This window comes from Orussus abietinus, unplaced genomic scaffold (assembly GCF_000612105.2).
Source record: "Orussus abietinus isolate OABI.00-Male unplaced genomic scaffold, Oabi_2.0 scaffold251, whole genome shotgun sequence".
Lineage (NCBI taxonomy): Eukaryota > Metazoa > Arthropoda > Insecta > Hymenoptera > Orussidae > Orussus > Orussus abietinus.
In genome coordinates this window covers 88,689-107,725 of record NW_019394399.1, presented here as the reverse complement: position 1 = coordinate 107,725, position 19,037 = coordinate 88,689, and the positions used below count along the sequence as shown (strand labels likewise).

The 19,037-nt window shown below is 39.0% G+C and overlaps 2 protein-coding genes across 5 annotated transcripts in view; one reads left to right on the top strand and one right to left on the bottom strand.

Annotated features, from left to right (window-relative positions):
- Positions 1 to 1,224: 1,224 nt before the first annotated feature.
- LOC105694690 (probable enoyl-CoA hydratase, mitochondrial) lies at positions 1,225 to 4,748 on the top strand. Of its 2 annotated transcripts, XM_012415588.2 has the most exons (8): positions 1,225 to 1,334; positions 1,427 to 1,543; positions 3,320 to 3,526; positions 3,595 to 3,719; positions 3,812 to 4,016; positions 4,136 to 4,255; positions 4,324 to 4,391; positions 4,473 to 4,748. In XM_012415588.2, exons 2-8 carry the CDS (start codon positions 1,447 to 1,449, stop codon positions 4,536 to 4,538), a joined length of 888 nt encoding a protein of 295 aa, XP_012271011.1. In that variant the 5' UTR covers positions 1,225 to 1,334; positions 1,427 to 1,446; the 3' UTR covers positions 4,539 to 4,748. The 2 variants fall into 2 exon arrangements, with proteins under 2 accessions (XP_012271011.1, XP_012271010.1); XM_012415587.1 differs by lacking the exon at positions 1,225 to 1,334 and having other exon boundaries at positions 1,341 to 1,543.
- A 1,801-nt stretch (positions 4,749 to 6,549) lies between these two features.
- The window catches only part of LOC105694689, a 70,504-nt gene continuing 58,016 nt past the window's right edge, over positions 6,550 to 19,037 (bottom strand). For all 3 annotated transcript variants that reach the window (XM_012415584.2, XM_012415585.2, XM_012415586.2), the window contains exons 2-3: positions 11,263 to 11,791; positions 6,550 to 7,987 (exon numbers count right to left, since the gene is read on the bottom strand). In XM_012415584.2, coding sequence (XP_012271007.1) covers positions 7,797 to 7,987; positions 11,263 to 11,728 — 657 coding nt within the window. In that variant the 5' untranslated portion in view covers positions 11,729 to 11,791 and the 3' untranslated portion in view covers positions 6,550 to 7,796. The remainder of the gene's footprint in view (positions 7,988 to 11,262; positions 11,792 to 19,037) is intronic.

Sequence of the window (19,037 nt, the reverse complement as noted above, 5' to 3'; positions counted from 1 at the left end):
TTCCTTTGAATATTCATACTTTTATCATTTTTAACGTAAAACCATTCGGACGTTATGACCTCTCGTTCGTACAATTGTAAATAATTATTCTTCGTGTGAATATTCATATTTTTTTTTTATCATCTTTAAGTCAAATAATTCAGAAGTTACGACATACTTATTTAAATACCACAGGCTTGTTTCGCGGCAGTAAAAATGAAATGGATAGCGGAGAGTAAATTCGAGGATTTAAATTGCAGGGTCGCCATGCTTTTTATTTATCATTCAATTCTTTGACTCACTGTTTAGCGTTTCGTTTTATTGTGATTTTATATTAGGGTGGAACTATTAAGTTCGGTTACATTTATGTACAACCTTATGTAACCTTACTTTTTACAAGTTACAACCTTATGTAACGAAAGACCGAAGGATGATTTTTATTTTGTCATCTCTTAAATTAAATTAAACAAGAGGATTATCGAGGTTGTTTTCGAAATCTCAGATACATTATGCGTCATATGGTTTATTACTCTATTTACATGCAAGTTTTGTACTCGTTCTTGTATTACGGATAATAGCTACATGCTTAGTGTATACATTCTAAATATTTTTAGTCACCAAAATTAAACGTGTTCGAAAGGCCATCTTTCATTTCAGTTCTTCCTCTTACATTTCAAATAATCCACCATCAATGGTTTGCTATTTGTCCTCAATTAATATTCGATTCCATTGTTCCGAATCCGTCGAGTCATTCCATGTTAACCATTCTTTTAGAATAAATTATCGACACACGTTTTCGTTAACTAATGCGGTTATCATGGCAGGAAAATTTATTCCCTTCGCCGGTAAGTTACCGACCGACAGAATGTGAATATACAAATTGGAAATAATCTACAGCCAACGAAATCGTTACCATTGGTTCCAACATCGTGCCGTATCCACTTTTACCCAGGCAGTCTTTCAGATTTTAAGAATCAGCCCACCAGTTTCATCTCGTGCCCGATCGCCTCTAAAGGTACGTCAAATACACACAAATACCAAAACTAGCGCTATTAGTCACGATAGGAAGAAAAATACGAGGTATTATTTAAGAACATTCAAGTTTATTGATGCAGGGGAAGGAGTGGAACTTGGACGTTACAGGGACCACGTAGAAAGCCGAGACTGGCCAACTTAAAAGAGGGAAAGACGCACAGAGCCAGACACGACACAGCCTAGGATTATTCCGTTTCCAGAGGGGAACCAAGTGGACTGAAACTCGTCTGACAACTTCAAGGCGACGCGGTTGGCAGCACTGTTTTCGTTCTTATCAGCGCCGGGGATATCGGGTCACTGATTACATTCCGTATAAATCGGTAAGTGAACCCTCGGAGGAGACGGTAAACCACCGGGTCGCACTCTCGTTCGTTTCCGAATTTATTTTCCTCGATTCGGTTTCTTGCTACAGGCCCGTCACTCCGTTACAAGATGGCAACCACCACAGTGGCTCGTCTTCTGTTCAGTCGCGCTCCACAAATCACACGAAATGTGCGCCAAGTCGGACCAACGATCAAATTCTACTCGAGTAAGTGCACATGCCGGTTCCATGCTTTCTCGATTCCTTTTTGCCCAAGTTCCAATCGATTGAATCCTCGTTGCCCTAAATCGCACGATAAATCGTCGCGATAACGGCGATCTGCTGGTTTTCTATTTCTTCTTGTTTACAAGTCGTTTAAAAGAGAGGGAAGAAGTTCTCGAGAAAAATATTCACGAACTCGGAGTCGGTCGCTAAGCCGGCCCGGAAGCCGATCTTCTTTACCGACCGAGGCGACGTTCTCTCCAAGCTGGAGATATTATATTAGTTCTGTGATTAGATTTGAATATCAACTCCGAATAATAACAGGAATGAACACTAATGTTAAATAATTCCTTCCTTATTAACTTAGAATCGCCAGATCACGTTGATCGTGCGATAAATACGTTTTCTTACGGTCATCGTTTTTTACGCGTTGCCTTCGATTGGCCTCTTGAAGTCGATAAAGTGGAGCACCTTTTTTTCATTTTTATAACGTGGAGGGCTGAACTTTATACCTATCTACTTAACTTCAAGATAAAATGCGTTATTCGCAAATCTATCGCCGACTCCTCGTGTCCTAATAACTTCTGCGGTGTATTAGTATTTTTCTTTTATTTTACTACTCATAGATGTTTCAACCTAATTAACTCAGTCATCGGAATTAAGTCAACATAAGAATTTTAAACCTTTAGAAAATTTGGATGGCATTTATTTTCCACGAAATCGTTCATTAAGTCGAGTATGTTGATTTCATTTATCTCTTACCTTACCTGGATGTACATAAATGATAATTAATGTCGCAACATTATTTTGTGTCATTCATATGTATATATGTTAACATCAGTGAATGAAATGTGAAATTGAAATTATGGACCCAACATGAAATTATCGTAACGTGTTGAATTATAGCGCTTATCAAATCAGTCGGCCCGGGCAATGGTATAACCGTTTCATCATTCCCGTTTATCGTATTTACGTTAAGGTGAAGTGAAACCCCCTTCAAATCAGTCGATTCGAATACAACACTTTTTTTTAAGGGTATTAGACTAAACTGTTCGAAAATTTGACATACCACTCCTTTAAGAATTGTCCTGACACATTCAAAATTTGGATTTTTTAACAAAATTGTTTAACTCAGGCCAGACCAGAACCAAAATGGCGTGGAGCTCTCATATTTCGATCAATATACAATTATCAAAGACTCTGATATGAGAATCGAAAGGGTCAGGACAATTTTACGACAATTTAGAACCCTCTGGTAATCGATAAACTCGCATTTGAACGGGATAAAGGCAAAAAAAGTGTTGTATGCGCTTCTATGCCAAAACGATGGGAATACGAGGTCTCGTCGTGAACATTTCATTGATCTGGAAATCACAGATGGCGCAGGGTGTCCCTCTGCAGTCAATTAGGGCCCCAGAAAGCATGAATCCATAGGATTTTTGCAGTTTTACTTCGATTTCTGTATAATTATTGTACGAAAACGACAGGTGGAGCATCCCATTTGGTATAATAGACAATATAATTCGACACAGCCGTCAATATAAAGACGAACGTCGGCAACGTAGGCATTTAAAAAAATGTTCTTTATCGACATCGATGAAGTTCCTCGACGTGTTTCACTTCGCCTTAATACCTTTCAATTTTAGAACCCCGCGTTCTCGGCCGTGGACCGATAAGTACAATGAAAATTTAAATAAGTATATTAAAATTTGTCCCCTTTGTACAATTGATTTACAAATAAGGATTGTGCTTCGTCCCTGAGACTCTTCTTTTCGGTTTAAGGTCAAGTCACGAATTACGAGTACATCAAGGTTGACACAGCCGGAGAAAAGAAGAACGTCGGGGTCATCACCTTGAACAGACCGAAAGCGCTGAACGCTCTTTGCGACAAGTTAATGACCGAAGTCAATGACGCGGTCAGACAATTCGAGACCGACGAGAACGTTGGCGCAGTTGTCATAACCGGAAGCGAAAAGGCCTTTGCCGCCGGTAAATAGTTGCTAATCGTTTTTAAGGCCAGTCATAAAACCGACCCTGACATCGGCTCGATTTTTCAGGGGCGGATATCAAGGAGATGCGCGACAACACCTACGCTCAGACAATCAAGGGCAATTTCTTGACTCATTGGAATGGCATTACCCTGGCAAAGAAACCGATTATTGCCGCAGTCAATGGTTATGCCGTAAGTTCACCAGACAGGGGAATCTCACTGATTTCTTCATTTCAGAGCAAAGTTTATTGATATATCTAAATGAGGGTTTTCTTCATTTGTAGCTGGGTGGAGGCTGCGAACTGGCTATGATGTGTGATATCATTTATGCCGGCGACAAAGCTAAGTTTGGCCAACCTGAAATAGCGATCGGTACTATTCCTGGTGCTGGTGGTACTCAACGATTGACTAGAGCGATCGGCAAGAGTAAAGCAATGGAGTTAGTACTTACTGGAAACCAATTAACTGCACAAGACGCTGAAAAAAGCGGTGAGTTTCTATTAGAAAATGTACGTAATCGTATGGTCTTGCTATCTCCTAATTTTTACTATATCTTTTTAAGATAATATGTCGTGCCATCTCCTAACTTTTACTATATTTCTTTTAAGGTTTGGTGAGTAAAGTTCTTCCGGCCGATCAGCTGGTCCCAGAGGCGATCAAGCTGGGAGAGAAGATTGCGTCTCACTCGCAGCTTATTGTCGCCATGGCAAAGGAATCAGTCAATACTGGTAATTAAAATAAGGTCTTATATAGATAAATTGTTTTGGAATGTTAAACAATAATATATTATCTACAGCTTTCGAGACGACGCTGCAGGAAGGTCTTCACTTCGAAAAAAGAATGTTCCATGGAACATTCGCTACGGTAAAACATTAGGATACATTTTTCACAATTTGAACTATTACTCTGTTTGCATTATGTTAAATCATAATTACACCCTTTCAGGAGGACCGTAAAGAAGGCATGAGTGCTTTCGTCGAGAAACGTCCACCAAATTTCAGGAATCAGTGAATACTAACACTTAAACGCCCACAAACGATCAACGGCGTCTTCCCAAGTAACACGATCTATTTTTTATACGAGAATTAATATCAGATATAGGCTTGTTTATCCTTTAGTAAATACGTTAAGAGAAAACTTTGCCCCCGTTTCTACCGACTATGTTATGTACCAACGGGGGCGAAGCACGATATTAAAAGACATACGTGATGGAAAGTTTTATTTTCACGCATTATTGGTTTTACATCCAAACGATTTCTAATATGATACACCTACAAGTAATACATTATAACGAGTACATTACATTAAAATTATTATATTACCGGCTGATCCGTCATAATAAGAGAAGTACGTCTACCACATATATTCTTAAGGACAAATACGTTCGCTAAGAGCGTCGCAAAGGGTGCCTAGAATTAGTGAGATGCAATTTAAAAGTAGGAACGATGCCATAGTCAATCCGATAGCACATAAAATCGATATTAAAAAAATACACCGGGTATCCTCGTGTCCGATGGCGAGGCCCTTCCTGCAGTATACTGCGGAACGTTTACGATCTTTCTAATGCTTCAAAAGTCTATCGGTATTTCCCTAAGGACGCTGAATTCGAACTCTCAGCCGCGATTACGTGATCGGGAATATTGGCATGATTCGCGGATTGGTCGTTATACATATACGTCATAAAGCACATTACACGTTAGAAATTTTCGCAAGTCCTTTAAACGCCGACTGGCTGTCGCAGTAGTCTGGATATTCAACGGGTATTAACCGAGCTCGTTTCAAAGATTTCCTGGAGTCCTTCGGTTGACCGTAGATTATCCTGTACCCGCTCGTATAAATATATGATGTGCGAGCGAAGCCGAGCCATAGTCCTCGACGCTTTTTAACGCGTTGACTAGCTAATACTAATGAAGTACGTAAAGATACGATTAAACGTAGAGACACGCTTATACACCACTACATACGAATAATTCTTGCTCGCCCACTCCTCTGCTCGGCCGTCTTCCCGAGCCTAGGGAAAAAGGATAAAACTAGCCACCGTTATGGACCGGCAGAGTTACGTGCTCGTTTCACAACATCAACCGTTGCAGCCGTACTGCCACCATTTTCGCTTAAATGTTAATTAAGTACGCGCAAACGAGTACGCCCAACGCGATGAGATTATGTATTATTACAATTATTATCATAGTGCGACCCCGGCGAACGTTTACTCTGAATCTTTCAAGCAGTTTCCGGAAATCACGCATACGAGGATTTCAGAGTACTCTTTAGGGATGTTCGATTCTCTTAGAAGAATCGATTCTTGAATCGATTCTGAATCGGATCATGAGGAATCGATTCTATTAAGGTGAAGTGAAACACATCGAGGAACTTGATCGACGTCGATAAAGAAGATTTTTCTAAATGTCTACGTTGTCGACGTTCGTTTTTATATTGACAGCTGTGTCAAATTATATTGAGTATTGTACCAAATGGCATACTCCACCTGTCGTTTTCATACAATAAATATCAAGAAATCGAAGTAAAACTCCAGAAATCCTCTGGACTCATGCTTTCTGGGGCCCTAATTGCCTGCAGAGGGACCCCCTGCGCCATCTGGGATTTCCAGGTCAATTAAATTTTTACTTCGAGACCTCGTATTCCCATCGTTTTAGCATAGAAGCGCATACAACCCTTTTTTTTTCCTTTATCCCGTTCAAATGCGAGTTTATGGATTACCAGAGTGTTCTAAATTGTCGTCAAATTGTCCTGATCCTTTCGTTTCTCATATTCAGAGCCTTCGATAATTGTATATTGATCGATGTATGAGAGTTCGACGCCATTTTGTTCCTGGTGTAGGCTAAGTTAAAAAATGTAGTCCAAAAATCCAAATTTTGAATGTGTCAGGACAATTCTTAGATGATCAGGAGCGATGTGTCAAAGTTTCGGACAGTTTGGTCTAATACCCTTAAAAAAAAGTGTTGTATTCGAATCGACTGATTTGAAGGGGGTTTCACTTCACCTTAAAAGTCGGAGTCCAAAGAATCGATTCAAAAAATCGGAAATTTTTTATATATAATTAACACAAATATAATTAATACATTTTTACGTGTCGAAAGCCATCCATGATAATGAAATGAATGTTGTATAAAAAAACTAAAGAATTATTAGCCGTTTATATAGCAATTATACGTCTTCTCTAGCTTTTCCTTTGGCCGATATTTCCGGCCGAGATGGTCGACGGAGTAAATGAGAGGTTCCGATTGGCTGTTGAAAGTCAGGTAGTCAGTTACGACGGAAGTGCGTCACGACGCTGAGTTTCAGTAGACAATCTTGTGGCGACAAACAGCAACCAACGAGCGAAGCGAATTTCTCCCGTCTACCGTTTCAGTAAAAAAGAATCGGCTTCTCGATTCTGAGGGTAAAGAATCGATTCTCAAGAAAATCGAATGCATGCATAGGAAAGAATCGATTCTAAACATCGATTCTTTCACCAAAAGAATCGATTTTTTAAAGAATCGAATCAGAATCGAACATCCCCAGTACTCATTTCTAATTCATTGTGGAGATATGGTCAAAACGTTCCGTGACGATATTCAAGATTCATTTAGGAAACTTGGCATATTTCTCAGCGGCTGAATTTTTCAAAATGTTTCGGAACGTTCCCTTCGACGTACGCATCCGGTCGTTGTACTTCATTCAATGTTTCAGGACTTTTCCGAATTTTATAGAAAACCTAAGAACGATTTTGAAGTATTCGGTAAATCGGTACCCCCGACAAGTTGCCGTCGTTTTTTTTTTTTTTCCTAGGAATCATCGAGGATGTTCCTGGATGTCTCGAGGAGCTCCTAAAAGAATCGGAGAAACTGTCTGTCAGGGGAGATTTAAGGAGTTTTCCAAACCGACGCGAAGAACCCTCGAAAAGTGTATACAAGGTCCGAAAGTAGGTGTGTAGCTGTTAGTTATAAAGTATTGTCACTCGGTGAGCAATCGCGTAACGGATATGTAGCGACTTGGTTCCTTTTTTTCCAAAATCTTTGATCCCTGCATCCCTGAATCGACCGCCGCTCTTACGGTCTGTCGGCGGCATCCAGATTTGGTCCACTTTAGAAAACTCCCTTTTGAAAGCTCCTTAAACCAGGTAAACGGAGATGTGACGGGGATTGCATCAGTTAGTCGTTTACGTATATCACAGTTGCAAGCTCTGCGCAGAACTACGATGGTCGAGTCGTAGGAAAGGAATTAATTAATCGTGGGCTTCGGGTCTCTCGCGATCTCGCCCCCGCGAGTTTACCGCTTGTTGCGGTTCTTCATGGTGAAGCGTCTCCAGAAGTTGCCACCCTTTTTCGAGGGAGTCGCCGTTGGGGTGTCGTAGGTGTAACTTGACTCGTCGTCGGTGTCCTGTGCACTGGGAGTTTCTCTCGTGGGAGATCCTCCGTGTCCGGAATCCCTATCGCCGTCGGTTCCTCCTTTTTCCATGCCTGAAAGTGAATTAATCCCAAAACTTCATTACTTCGCATATCTATCTTCCACGTGATGATGGATTGAGAAACGCGAAGAAACTGATAACACGTGGAGCATAGCATTGTACGACTGTGAAATAAGGTGGAAAAAGCAGATAGGAAGTTGATAGAAGCATTCGAAGTGTAACGCTATGGAAGGCATATTGAAGATTATTCTCAAAATTTCATTACTTCGCATATCTATCTTCCTTGTGATGATGGATTTAGAAACGCGAAGAAACTAATTACACGTGGAGCACAACATTGTATAACTGTGAAATAAGGTGGAAAAAACAGATAGGAAGTTGATAGAAGCATTCGAAGTGTAACGCTATGAAAACATATAGAAGATTGTTTTCAAAATTTCATTACTTCGCATATCTATCTTCCACGTGATGATGGACTTAGAAACGCGAAGAAACTAATTACACGTGGAGCACAGCATTGTGCGACTGTGATATAAGGTGGAAAAAGCTGATAGGAAGTCGATAGAAGCATTCAAAATGTAACGCTATGGAATCATATTGAAAATATCATGGGGAGACAAGGCTAGAAGTGAAAAGTTATTAACTCATTGAGGCACGATTTGAGGCATATAAAGCTAAACAAAAGTTGGGACAGTTACAGTACCCACCAAACCCGAAAGAGTTAAGGGGATGTGAAAATGGCATCCGAGAAGTCAATCGTTTATGAAACTTTTCTACTAACTGGATGTACCGAATCGTTTCAAACGTTCTAACATGAACATAGAGGCTACATGAAAGGTCCTGACCCTCATGAATTTAATTTTTTACACAACATTTTGAAATTATCTATAAACTAATTTAAAAAAAAATGAAAATGTATGGGTGTCAGGATCTTCTTTATAGCCCCTTTATTCACATTGTTAACTTTGAGACGATTCGGTACACTCTGTTCGGAGAAAAGTTTCATAAATCAGACCTCTTTGACGCCACTTTCACATCACCTCAAGAAGGATTGGGGTAGAATGAAATGCATAGGAAATAATAAAGAGTAGGAGTGACAGGATGATCGGGCATCTCCCGAAACACGAGAACTTGATCCGAGGCATACTAGACGTTGAGGTAGGAATAAAGAAAAGTAGAGGTAAATCTAGACGAGACTAGCTAGATTAGCCAGATTATTGCTCGCAAATAGAGATGAAGGCTGTAGGACACTTACAGAAATGCGAAGGGTAATTCAGGATAGGAAACCCGAGTCGAAACGATCTATCTTAAAATTAGTTGAGCCTCTAAATCTTTTATTCGCTGGCTAATTTACCGACAGAAATTTCAGTTTCATTAAGTTCACTAAGAACCTTAGAGACATTTTTCTTATTAGAACCTCGTAGTCTTCGTAGCGATTCAATTGGATTGAAGCTTGACAAATTTCAGAATAGAATTAATGGTTATTCCATTTTATCCAAAGACCCGGAAATCTTCAACTACCACTCGTTGGCGAAAGACGAAGTAAAACTAATTGGGAATTATACTAGAAATGAGTGTCTTGCATTATTGCCCGCATCAAAAGTAGAATCTTGAATGTGCAAACTTTAATATTACTATTTATGTTAAGAATTTATATAAAACTCTATCCTTAAGGAGGTGATAGGGAGCATCTCGAGGACGAGGTTCGATTGAAAATTGAGGTTTCCGAGGTTTAACTGGATCTAATGTCCATTTACACCTCGACTTTACAAAAACGGACAAAAGTGTATATTGAAGGTTGAAATGAGACAGATTTCATTAACATCTTCCTATCTTAAATACTCATATTATTCTTTAAATTCTTACGTGCATTCAAGAGACATACGAGGCAAAAACTTTCGACTCGGAAAGGATGGAGGTGCGTGTCCAACTATAAGTACTGTTAATAATATTTCGATATTTCGGGTACAAATATATACACCGAGAAAAAAAAGTTCACTGAACCAAAGAAATATTCTGTTAATTTAAATAATAATTATTTGACCGAGATAAAATTGTCATAATTCCGATGAAATGTTGAATTCAATTCATTCGACTTTATGTCAGTCAAATAATTTTTCTTTTAATTAACAGAATCTTTGGTACTATTCAAAGAAATATTTCTTCGATTCAATAGCAATATTTTCTCAGGGTACTACAATCAGAAATAGCGGAACTCGAAATGAGAACCGGACAAATGTTTACTACTTTTCGTGGAACACCATTATTACGCGAGAATTCCTACAAAAGTATTCAGAATGTTGAACAATACCGCAATATGAGAAAACAAGTAAGCACAAATTAATGTACTATAACGTGTTTTTCTCAAAATGCACCCTTACGAATCTGTACGCGATCGCCAATCACTATACAAAAGGATCCGAGTTTCGTCCGCATGTCTTATATGACAACTGCACACTTCCCTAGTAGCATAGAGTAATTTCAAAATATTTCTTTATAAACTTTGCTAAATATATCAAGCGACAGATTTTTTAAGATTTCTTGTAGATTTCATTCGAAGATATTTTAAATATTTGTTGAAAATCTCGATGACATATTTAGTTTCAATAATTTATAAACATATACAGAAATTATATTTTTTAACTTATTAACATTATAAAAATACATTTTTTACTTCACGACTATCATCGGACATTTCATTTGGTATCAAAAAACACGAGAGATTTTTCTAATATTTTCATTCCGCTATTTCATTACGGGAGCAAAACGTGTGAATTTGATTTTAAATATTTTTAAAACGTTTATAATCTATTCGGAAGATAATATTTAAAAAATACTTGTATTAAAATGAAACGAAATGTTTTGCATATCTAGTAGAAAAATATTGCGAAAACACACGGAGGTAGTATTACATAAATATTATAGAGATAATATTCTGCAGTAAACGTTTGGCAAATATTTCAAATGTTTGCTAAATATTTACAAAATGTACGATATTCGTTAAATATATAGAAAATATAGGATAAATATTTTGTGCTACTAGGGTTGTATATATACCTTCTTGCTTATGAATTCTACCAGATGTGATAAAAAATGAGTAGATAAGGGATTTACAAATTTAACATACATGCCCTCGGAAATTCGTATACTAAAATCTCGAACACAATTGTACACGAAATTTCGAAAAATTCTGTTTTGAAATCACTGCGACTACATGTATTTTATACTTCGAATAGATATTTTTAACAGTGCGGTCGTCGGACTGAGAACTTTTCTATGGCGATCCTTTACCTTTTTAAAAATAATTAATTGTTTTCGGAAACTTACCGCCGCCTCCACGAAGCATGTCAAGGAAAGTGTTCTCCGCGTTACCCCTCGTGCGGCCCTGTTTTTGCGACGGCATTCCAAAACTGAGACTCTGAACATTAATTTCCGCTTTCAGCTGTTCGGGGGGAATGTCGTCGACCCGGAACTCGTTGGGATCTTCGACAAAGGCTTGCTGCAAGTCGCGCATTATCTTCTTCCGAATGGTCTTCTTCATCGAAAGATGCCGTTCGAGGTGCTTAACGTCGCTTTCGGTCAAAGTTTTGCTGTTATCCCTGCGACGAGACTTCTTCTTCTTGCTGTTCTTAGGGCTCTCTTCCTCGCCGGAAGTGGAGCCTACGGAAATGGCGCTGTCGTGGCCAGGAGCCTTCTCTTCCGGTTGATTCTTCGCGTTCTCCCATTTATTTCCGAATCCGAAAATGTCCCGAAGGTGAGGAATGTTACGATCGGTCGTCTGTTGTCTGGCCATTGTGAATTCCCTTCAATACCCTTCAAAGTAGGAAGATTTACCTCAAGAGTCTCTGCGAGCGATCTGCAAAATAGTTAAGAGAAACTAATTATTACCTAGTTCCTTTTAGTTTACATTAACCTAGTTTAACAAATCTCTCCTCCTCAAGGGGGTAAAAAATAACCACTGATGACATATTAAATGCAGATATAAAAAAACCAACGTAATCACTATTTCATTTTAACCGGTCTGTCCACAAAGTATCGTGACATCGATCGAAAGGAATAATTTTTCGATTTGCAAGGATAAGTTTCGATATCCGAACAAATTGCGAAACGTTCTCTGTGTCAAAATCCACCCACTCAAGGAATGAAAGTACATTTAAATCACGCGTAACTTATTTTTCTCTTTGAGATTTTATCGGGCCAGCTCTTTCGGAGGATGTGGAAGGTTAACGTGGCGCAATCTAACGCGGGAGACAATACGTCCTATGAATAAAATCCGCGAAATTATAATAATACGAAGTGACCGAGTTACGGAAGGACGTCGTGGCCTCGTTGGGTTTAACCAGAATTCGCTCATGGTTGTTTAACTCAAGAGTGAGTTAATTTCAGAATACGTTTGTAGGCCAAAGACCGTGCCATAGAGCTCTATGGAATCGTTTCTCTGCCTGCCCTCCTTTGTAATTTATATCCTTGATCCGATGATACCAAGGAAAAGGATCGTCGAGACCGGGTGTTGTATGCAGATGTCCGATGCGAACGGCAAATCTAGATCCAGACTAACTGCGAATGAAATTGAAACCGTAGAGGATCTATTTGACGGTATTCTCAAGCGCCTTTGTATTCATTAAATCGAGGAAGAATTATAATATCTATTATTATTCCAAAAAAACATATAATTTCCCCCGGAAAGCTTGTTTATATTGAACTGTAAATGACTGGACTAGCAATTACTGTCGTGGTTATATTTTTATCTTAAAAGTTCAATAAATTTTACACCCGCTCGTTCATTAACCGTCGCAGTAAATTCGCAATCAGTCCGGTGAGTGCGATCAAATTTGCTCACTTAGTTTTACGATTCGATAACAGAGTCGTGAGTTGTATAAGAAATGTAATGTACAGGAATCGTCTTTTTTGTATTTCTATTATAGATAGAGATTGAGTAACCAGCGCCGCATTGTAGATAAGAAATGCACCTAAATTTAAACATAACCATTGAGGAGAAAATCGACGGTAAACGTCTGTCGTTAAAATAGGATCGTCGATCCAGAGAAAGTCCATCGGTGGCAAGAAAGTACAAGCGAACCGGTCATTTATCAAACGTCAACTCCGTTTAGGAATGCTCGCTATAATCGTGACGTGGAAACGCGAGAAGCTATTAGAGTGCTTCCGACTACTATTAGCGGTGGTCTTTCGCCCAGAAAGTGGAAAAGAGAACTCGGGAAAACATGAAGATAAGTCGAAGGAGCACACCAAACCGAGCTCACTTTTTGCAGTACCAATCCCGGCAACCGCTGGTAGTTGCAGAAAAAGGAATCCCTATCAAACGGAACGAAGGAAAATAATTTTAAAATTGTAATTGTCAAAAAAACCCTTTAACGGAAGCCCAATTTTGTAAACATACTTGAATTACCTCCCAATAGCCCATGAAAGCTGGAGAGTTCAATGCCCGATCGAATCAGCTGACGATCTTAGTTCGCGCGATCGCCACGGGGAATCCTGCGGCGCTCCAATCGCGCTTTCTCGACGTATTCATAGAAAATAAATCATTTCTTCAAGAGCTCGAAAATGTATTTACTTAAAAATGTACCACTTGGCAGACAAATTCATGAACAATTGGTTGATAAATTGATCGTGTAATATGCATGGGCGCTGTCACAGTTTATTCAATTGAACTTTATGTAAAGATGAAATCGGTCAAAAATGACTCCAACCAGGGTGGCAACCAGTACCCACGTCATTAGTTGCTCTCGATAACTTGGTTAATCCGGGTTTTTATTGTTGATAGCCTCGATCTCTCTTTCTCCAGGCCAGTTAGTTGCTCTCGATTCTCCTCGGTCACTGCCGACCTATCGGAGCCCTCGTACGATGGCGAGAACGAGGCTCGTAATTCGATCGTTTCGAGTGGTGAGATTCAATTACGAGTTGACTGGGCGAGAAAGACAGCGGGCTCCGTTTCTCTTTCCCTCCGTCGATGTCTAGACTGATAACTCAGAATCGCGCCTACGTTCTCCGCTTACTTCCCATCTTTGTGGCGCGAAGCTACTTTATTTCCATCCTAGGTTTTTTCTCACGACGACGGCCCACGAACGAGGCAAGACCGAGCTCCAGCTCTTGGTCTGCATTCTATTAATACGATGGCGTGGGCACAGAAACTCTCGACTTTTCCCATTTATAAGGGCCCCGTGTGCGTTCGAACGCACCAACACTCACGCTTCGCTCTCCGCGGAGAGGTGACACCTAATCGACTCGACACCGCATTCATTCATTCGTTAATTAATTCATCGAGGGCACAGCCATCAATAACGCTCTCGTTAAAGCGCACTTACCGCGAATCTTGAAAACAAGCAACGGAATCGGGTAATTGACCGATCGCGCCGGTATATCAAACGGAAGGATCCAGAGGCCTCTTCCAGAGTCTATGTAAATGCAATTTCTCTCCTTAACGATGCATAATACGATAAAATAGCCCTGGGAAACTTTGTTCCGGCTATAATTTCAAGCAACTTTTCTAGACGCTACTTCTCCGTATCGCGCATCGCCGAGGCAGGAAATTGAATCGATGTAGCGGCGACATTTTAATCCGACTCGTGGGTTTACGCGGGAGCGATCTGGGGTAATCAGCGATTATGTAAAGGAGTGGAACAATATCCAGCTACGTGTTTAAAGTTTCCTCCGAGAGATTTACCGAGGGAGAAAATAAGAGGACGTATTCAGACCTTCAAATAAAATGACGACTTTGAGCGAGCGAATCCTGGGAAGGCGTCCTTTATTTTCCCGGCGTCCGCCGCGCGCTTAAACGAAACCTAGGAAACTCGGGAGAAATCAAGCTGGCCTGGAAATAACTGCTGTACATCGGCCGAGCTTGTTGCTGCATGGAAAGCTGTAAATTTATGTAATCTGAAACCGATAAGATGCGCGACAGCCAACCCCGAGGCTCCCAGGACGAGCTTTAATCGAGCTTAAACCGATCCTCTCGGGTCTCGTGCTCGTTGGCGTCTTCGATCCGTGAAAGCTGGTCCAATCACCGGGGAAATGATCTAGTTTGCCGTTAAGTGACTTATAAATAACCAGCCAGCCAATTTCTGAAGCTTCGGACGGGTATTGGAAAATTGGATCGAAGAGGAATCGCTCCGAGCTATTCGCCGGCATTCTTGCGCTCGCGTCGCTCTATATGTCGAACTATATAACGGTGGCGCAATGTCAGTGTTACAACATTTCATGGATTTTGCCATACAAGTCGACCCTCGGACGAGGAATCCATTTTCATTGCTAATTTTACGGGTTTTTACAACTTTGCTTCCGCGTCTGCGCTCCTTCCTTGATTCTTTCGACACTTCGCAATCACGACGGGAAAAACTTCTCCTGAGGTCAATCGACGCAATTTATATTTATGTAGCAGTAAAAAACTCAAAACAATCTATCCAAGTAACCTCGAGAACGTTATCTATACGAAGGTTGTAAATTAAATGAATTATTAAAGCATGATCAAAGGATAAGCCGTGTTTGGCAAACAAAGTGATAAGAATTATAGGTCATAAAGAATATATTATTATGCGCCCTTATTTGTTCACCTTTCGAGTGCGCAAAGAAACATTGAAATCTAATTTTTTTTTTTACATGTAACTAATCGTAGATTGGACTGGAAATTTCTACATGACGGGGTAATTGTATTTCAGGCAAAAAGTTTACTTTCAAATTGGTCTCTTGAATGCACGAGAGGATTTGAACCATTATACGAGGATTTAAGATAGTTTTCCTTTTCACTTCTGACCCTAGGAGTAGATTTTTATATAATTTATGATAATGAATTCTAAGGTTATAATTTCCATAATTACGATTTTACTTATATGAGTGCAATAATGCAACCAACTCATATTTCTAATATATTTCCCAATTAGTTTTTCCTTAATGATGCTTTGAAAGTATTAATCTCAAATTTGTACAAAATGGAATTCTATATTGAGATTTTCCAAGCTTCAGTTCAATTCAAACGTTACGAGATTCTAATGAAAATAAATGAACTCCGAGATTCACAGTGAATGAAATGAGACTGAAATTTCTGTCGGCAAACTAAATGATAAAAATAAAGGATTTAGAAATTTAATTGAAAGTGATAATTCTTACTCGGGTAGTTCCAATTCTGGCAAGTTTTAAGGTGACACGAAAGTGACGTCCAAGGGGATTAGTTTATGAAACTTTTCTCCAAACTGGGTGCATCGAATCGTTTTAAATTTTGGCACGTGAATGTGGAGGTCCTAAGGAAGGTCGGCACATCCATGAAATTGAATTTTTTTTTTACATTTGTTTATAAACATTTTCTTATTTTGTATACAAAATGAAATTTCACGAAGGTGACAGAACCTTCCTCAAGGCCTCCATATTCAATTAGATACACCCAGTTTGAAGAAATGTTTCATAAACGATTAACCCCTCGGTTGCCACTTTTATATCACCTTAAGGTGAAGTGAAACACGTCCAGGAACTTGATCGACGAAGATCGAAGAAGATTTTTCTAAATGCCTACGTTGCCGACGTTCGTTTTTATATTGACAGCTGTGTCAATTTATATTGGATATTGTACCAAATTGCATCCTCCACCTGTCGTTTTCGTACGATAAATATCAAGAAATCGAAGTAAAACGCCAGAAATCCTCTGGATTCGTGCTTACTGAGGCCCTAATTGACTGCAGAGGGACCCCCCCTGCGCCATCTGTGATTTCCAGGTCAATTAAATTTTCACTCCGAGCCCTCGTATTCCCATCGTTTTGGCATAGAATCGCATCCAACACTTTTTTTGCCTTTATCCCGTTGAAATGCGAGTTTATCGATTACCAGAGTGTTCTAAATTGTCGTAAAATTGTCCCGACCCTTTCGTTTCTCATATCAGAGCCTTCGATAATTGTATATTGATCGAAATATGAGAGCTCGACGCCATTTTGTTTCTGGTCTGGGCTAATTTAAAAAATTTTGTCCAAAAATCCAAATTTTGAATGTGTCAGGACAATTCTTAGATGATCAGGAGTGATGTGTCAAGGTTTCGGACAGTTTGGTCTAATACCCTTAAAAAAAAGTGTTGTATTCGAATCGACTGATTTGAAGGGAGTTTCACATCACATTCAGTTGCAAATTGCATCGAAAATCCTGCATGGCAAAGTAACTATAATTCCGATGGTACACGTAATTCCAGTGGGGCAAATATACGCAATTCGAAGCACGACCATTCCCAAGTGAACCAATTATGTCCATGCCGAAACAACTTACAAACGAAGCAATTATACGTTGGATATCTCGAAAGACCGACTCGACGAGGAATATTGATACCGCATAAAAAAATCTAGTAAATCGAAACGCTTTGCTCGCGTAAATGTCGAGTGGGCGAACATCGTGTCACGTCTGACAGAATACTCGATTTATGGAGTAAGTTAGTCACAAGGATACGCAATGGCCAGAGTGTATCATTGGCCCTATTATCTCACGTCCATAAAGATGCAAATTAGCCGTCGATGTACGTCACGTGCGTCATTGAATCGTGTTTTCGTACCGCGGCAAGATGTGTCAATGCTTTTTTCCACTCATTACCCGAGGACAAGTAAGGTGTCAAGAGTACGCATTGTTTTCTCCGAGTTGGAGCTGGTAATCATTCGTCGAGGAATACTGGTTCCGATTATGCCAATTGAGGGAACGTGATGTAACCGAGATGATCGAAAACAAATGTAAGATTAAAAATCCTTGGAAAGAACACTGGCTCGTTACTTCGGAGTTCCGCCTTTTGGACTTGTTAATTTTTTTATATCCTGGGTTAATAAATTGCTGGTGAGCAAAGTGCAAACACCGAACGTCACAGCAAAAACAACCTTGCCAAACCGTAAGTTGCCGCCAGGCAATATAAATAAAAAATGAACGAAAAAAGTGACTATAAGAACACAGAATATCTACATACACTTTCATAGTACGAGTATTCTGAACAATGTTATAATTTCATTTTTCGACAATTCAATCGATTAACAATTTCTTTTTAGATTCACAACTATACACAGAAAAAATACATTTACCCTCTTAGCACAATACAACATTGTTGACAAAGCTTTGCTCTTATTACAGGAATAATCGCACAAACAGCAAAAATGTTTGCAATTATATCAAACGTAGATGTAACCATAGGAGAACTTTCTTTGGAAAAAAATGCTTGCTAAATTAGAAAATAAACTTGCAGACCAAAAAGATATTGTTGATTCTACTTTATCAAATGAACGAAATACAGTTTGTTGTCGCTGGGAAAGAATATTGCAAGAAAGAATATAATTTGTGTTGCCACGGTCTCTTTTGTTGTTCATGGAGTCAAAATATTTCTGCAAAAAAATTTCGCTAGTCCATTTTCAAATGTTTGCATTTGCTAAAGCAAGTAAAATTTTGAATTATGACTATGATTTACTTTTCTGCATATGTATAGGGTAAAGTACGGATAGACGCCTACGTTTTCAACGTATACTTCTAAAGTCGTTATTTGCTTTCGTTTCCAAACAATTTCATGTTCATATCATACCGCAGTATTTTACCTTCATTATATTCTTCAATTATTTGCCTAATATCAATAGTTGTTATAATAGAACAAAAATATTAAAGGTCTCGATTTGAGCATCTACCCCCCTCGGGGGGGATAGATGCCCTAAGGGAGAATAAATGAAATCATTATGAATTTGTTTGAAAAATCATATTTTTAATCTTAGCAAAGTTAACAAAAACAATTTTCAAATTATTTAAAAACTTATATAAATTATAATAAATAACAAAAATAGTTTTTAATAGTTAACGTAGGTATAAACGTCCCTCAATTTACGCGAAATATCTGTTCCATGTAGATTCGTTTCACGCGGAAAAAATCGCATAAGTAAAGCCTGTCAGGACAAAAGAAAAAATATTGGAGATAAAAGTTAGTACATATAAGTTTTAGAAATACATATTTATTCATATATATATATAAGGAAACATGGCATCTATCTTGTCGAGGCATCTATCCGTACTTTACCCTACACTGTAAAAAAAATTCATAAAATTTATACACTTTNATATTATAAAATTCACACCATTTTTTAAACAGTGTACAG